Below are 4,082 nucleotides of genomic sequence, written 5' to 3'. Positions count from 1 at the left end.
ATATATATCATCATCATCATCATCGTTTAACGTCCGCTTTCCATGCTAGCATGGGTTGGATGATTTGACTGAGGACTGGCAAACCAGATGGCTGCACCAGGCTCCAATCTGTTCTGGCAGAGTTTCTACAGCTGGATGCCCTTCTTAATGCCAACCACTCCGAGAGTGTAGTGGGTGCTTTTACGTGCCACTGGCACGAGGGCCAGTCTGGCAGTACTGGCAACGACCACGCTCAAATGGTGTTGTTTTTACATGCCACCTAATTATGTATATAATTAAAATAGACAGCAGTTTGCAATGTTTTACCAAAAAGGAAAACTATAATTGTCACTAAATGTGACTAGGATTAACGACAATTATATATATATGAAGGCATGTGGCCTAATGGCTAGGCAACTGCACTCATGATCGCTAGTTCATGGTTTTGATTCCTTGAGTGGACGGTGTGTTGTGTTCATTTCACATTCCCCTTTCGATCAGGAGAGAATGTTGACTTGCTCACCAAGCCAGCAGGGTGGCGTCATTTGAAGGCTAAAACAATGCAGAGTGAATTGTGACCAGCAATGTGTAACAACATCTGATAACCTGGTTGGCCATATGATCATGATATATATGTGTGTGTGTGTGTATGTGTATGTATGTATATATATAAATAAGTATATACATATACACACAGGGTGTGGTGAATGAACTGTCGTCTAAATTATGCCAAAATGAAAATAACACTGACATCTCATTTTAACAGATTTATTTACCAAAATTACATAAAAATATCGTGAAACACTAGACAGTAAATTTATTCAATAAATCGCCATTGGTTTCAACCACGGCCTCCAGACAACTTCAGAATCTTTTGCAACTCTTCTGGATGGTCTCTTTGTTTAAGTTAGTGAATGCTGCCATAATTCTTGCCTTCAGCTCATCTTTAGTGTTACAAGGAGTTTTGTTGGTCTCTCGCTCAACTGTGCCCCATACATAATAATCAAGAGGTTACAGTGTGGGGAGTTAGGTGGCCAGATATTAGGGGTGATGTGATTGCAGAAATTGTGTGACAGTCATGACTGGGTTCTCCTGCTTGTGTAGCATGGCGCAGAGTCCTGTTGCCAGACATAGGGTTTTCCAGCAGCCACCCTCTTGACCTAGGACAGCACTACTTGCTCCAGGCACTTGATATAGACCTCTGTGTTGAGTGTGAGGTTGTGTGGGAAGATGAGTGGAAGCATAATGTTGCCATCACCAGTGATCACTCCAAACACCATGATATTGATTACATATTTGGTTTTTATCACCCTTGGTACACAGCTAGCCACCTACACCTTTCTCTGCAAAATAGGGGTAGTTTATCCTGTTCAGGCTATGTTATTAACATTATTCTGCGATTGAGAATTTAAAATAACTTCTTTAACTTTCTTAGTACATGTTCTCAGATTGACACCCCAAACACTCTGAAATGTTCGTATTAGAGCTTCTAGCATGAATGCCAAGCAGTGTAGCTTATTGTTTCCAAATTTCTGACAGAATGAATTGCATCATGGTGCTGTTTTTCTTGTAGACAGTACCCAACTGTCCCTACTATATTGTGTAGTCGACAAAATCAAAAACAAACAATGTGCATGTACGAAATTAAAAATATAAAGTGGTAACAATTTACCCATCGCACCCTGCATATATATATATATATATATATATATATATATATATATATATATATGTATGTATGTAAATAATTATGTTTGTGTCTATGTGTATCTATATACACCAACCAGTCTATGCAAGCATGGGAAAGTAGACCATATACAATGGTGATGGTGGTGGTGGTGGTGGTGGTGGTGGTGGTATGGTGGTGATGATGATGATGATGCTTTATCTAATTTACCTTAAACATTTTTCTCATTCACACCTATATCAATTTTCTATTGATTTTTAACACTTCAACAAGTAAAATATTTAAGATATTTCTTATGATAGTACTATAGTGTTTCTTCATATTTTTACAGATATGTTCTCTGGAAGAAAAACTACAAAAAGCTCCATTGGTCTGTATTGATGGCAATTTTTCTAAAGAAATAATACTCACTGTGGCAACACTTTGCAGAAAACACAATGTTCCAGGTAAGTAGGAAAAAAACAACCTAAAGACCAATCAAATTAGGCTAATAACTATAAAAACTGTATTCTCCATGTTTGTGGCATTATTACTGACTGAATGTGCCACTCTACTTTTTATTTTACAGTATGGTTTGAACCTACAGACATTGACAAAGCCTTTCTACCTTTCCACACTGCTGCTCAAACCATGTTTACTTACATTTCCCCAAATATAGCTGAACTTTGTGTCATTTACCATTCCGTCACCAAAAAGGAGGCAGATTCTTTCTTGAAGAACAAAGGTATGAAATATTTTCTTCTTACTTAAAAGGATTAGTGAAGAAATTCCAAATATGGAAACAAAACTTAGAATTAAGAGGCTTCAAAGTAAACCTAACACAGTTCCATGTTTCCCCAAATTCGCCAACAGTATGCCTCACTCCTTTTCCTTTCTTTTTAACCCTTTAGCATTCATATTACTCTGTCAGATGTAATGTTTATTTATCCACATCATTTCATGTATCATCTTGTAGCTTTTAGACTTTGATGATTCGTGAGTTAGTTTTTAGATTGACATTGTAGTGTAGGTGTGAGAGGTTGGATCTGACCAGTTTGGACATAAAACAGGTAGGGCATTTTGGCTGGATATGGCTGGTTTAAATGCTAAAAGGTTAAACAGCTCATTTGTTGTTCACTTCCTGTGCATTATTCTATGCACTTTTGGCGACTGTTTCTTATTTCTTTATTGCCCACAAGGGGCTAAACATAGAGGGGACAAACAAGGGCAGACAAAGGGATCAAGTCGATTAGGTCGACCTCAGTGTGCAACTGGAATTTAATTTATCGACCCCGAAAGGATGAAAGGCAAAGTCGACCTCAGCGGAATTTGAACTCAGAACGTAACGGCAGACGAAATACCACTAAGCATTTTGCCCGGTGTGCTAACGTCTCTGCCAGCTCACTGCCTTTCGGCGACTGTTTCTGCTGAGTTGTAGTGCACCTGAGCACTGTATACAATAACATCATTATTACTACTGTTTTAGTTTGTAGGGATACAGACAAGACTCTACAGCCATCTGGGAAGTGGCCATGTTCAGTATACAAGAAAGAATAGGAGGAATTCCATGCATTGTGCCCAATGTATAATGGTTGCACAAGAGGTGAAGTGAGAGGAGGAAGACTTTGTATGTAACAGATACATAAGAATAGTCTTTTGTTTTTTTTTTTGTGAATTCCCCCTACATTAATATTACATATCTACTGTAGCTTACCCACTTCATTTCTTTCTAACCATTGTACATATTCTGCATTCATACAAAAGTATTGCACAATAGATTAATGTACTGGACTCAAAAGAAAAAAATATCCTGTTCTTTGAATTTTAGGCTCTTTGAACCAGTCAAATATCGAGGTTGTGATTGAAAAATGTACTGAATTGTGTAAAGCCCTCATTTCTTTGGTACCAATTATAATTGTTACAATGGGAGAACTTGGTGTTTTGGTGTGTCGCTCTGGTGATATAACTTCCCGGTTGCCTACCAAAGGCATGTCAGTGGTAAGTATAGAAAATATCTACTGCTTTATCATTTCTTAAAATTAAATTCCAAGTGTCTTCTACTATAATCCCAGAGTGACCAAACCCTTATGAGTGGATTTGGTGAACAAATACTGTTTCCAGTTACTTTTGGGTACCTCCTTATATACATGCACACACACACACACACACACACACACACACTCTTTTGCTTGTTTCAGTCATTTGACTGTGGTCATACTGGAGCACTGCCTTGAAGGGTTTAAGTCAAATAAATCAAACTCAGGACTTAATTTTTAAAGCCTAGTACTTATTCTATCAGTCACTTTTGCTGACCTGCTGAGTTACTAGGACATAAACACATCAACACCAGTTGCCAAGTGGTGATGTGGGGGGACAGACACTGATAGGGACACACACACACATAGATACACACACACACACACACACACACACACAC

At 38.2% G+C, this 4,082-nt stretch overlaps 1 protein-coding gene across 3 annotated transcripts in view; it reads left to right on the top strand.

Moving 5' to 3' along the window:
* LOC106880549 (uncharacterized) overlaps positions 1-4,082 on the top strand; it is a 42,735-nt gene that overhangs the window by 23,130 nt on the left and 15,523 nt on the right. For all 3 annotated transcript variants that reach the window (XM_014930539.2, XM_014930540.2, XM_052967508.1), the window contains exons 15-17: positions 1,998-2,112; positions 2,235-2,390; positions 3,474-3,643. In XM_014930539.2, the coding sequence (XP_014786025.1) occupies positions 1,998-2,112; positions 2,235-2,390; positions 3,474-3,643 (441 nt within the window). The remainder of the gene's footprint in view (positions 1-1,997; positions 2,113-2,234; positions 2,391-3,473; positions 3,644-4,082) is intronic.

Source organism: Octopus bimaculoides, chromosome 4 (genome assembly GCF_001194135.2).
Source record: "Octopus bimaculoides isolate UCB-OBI-ISO-001 chromosome 4, ASM119413v2, whole genome shotgun sequence".
NCBI lineage: Eukaryota > Metazoa > Mollusca > Cephalopoda > Octopoda > Octopodidae > Octopus > Octopus bimaculoides.
The sequence above is the reverse complement of the archived record's forward strand: the minus strand, read 5'-3'. Positions and strand labels throughout refer to the sequence as shown.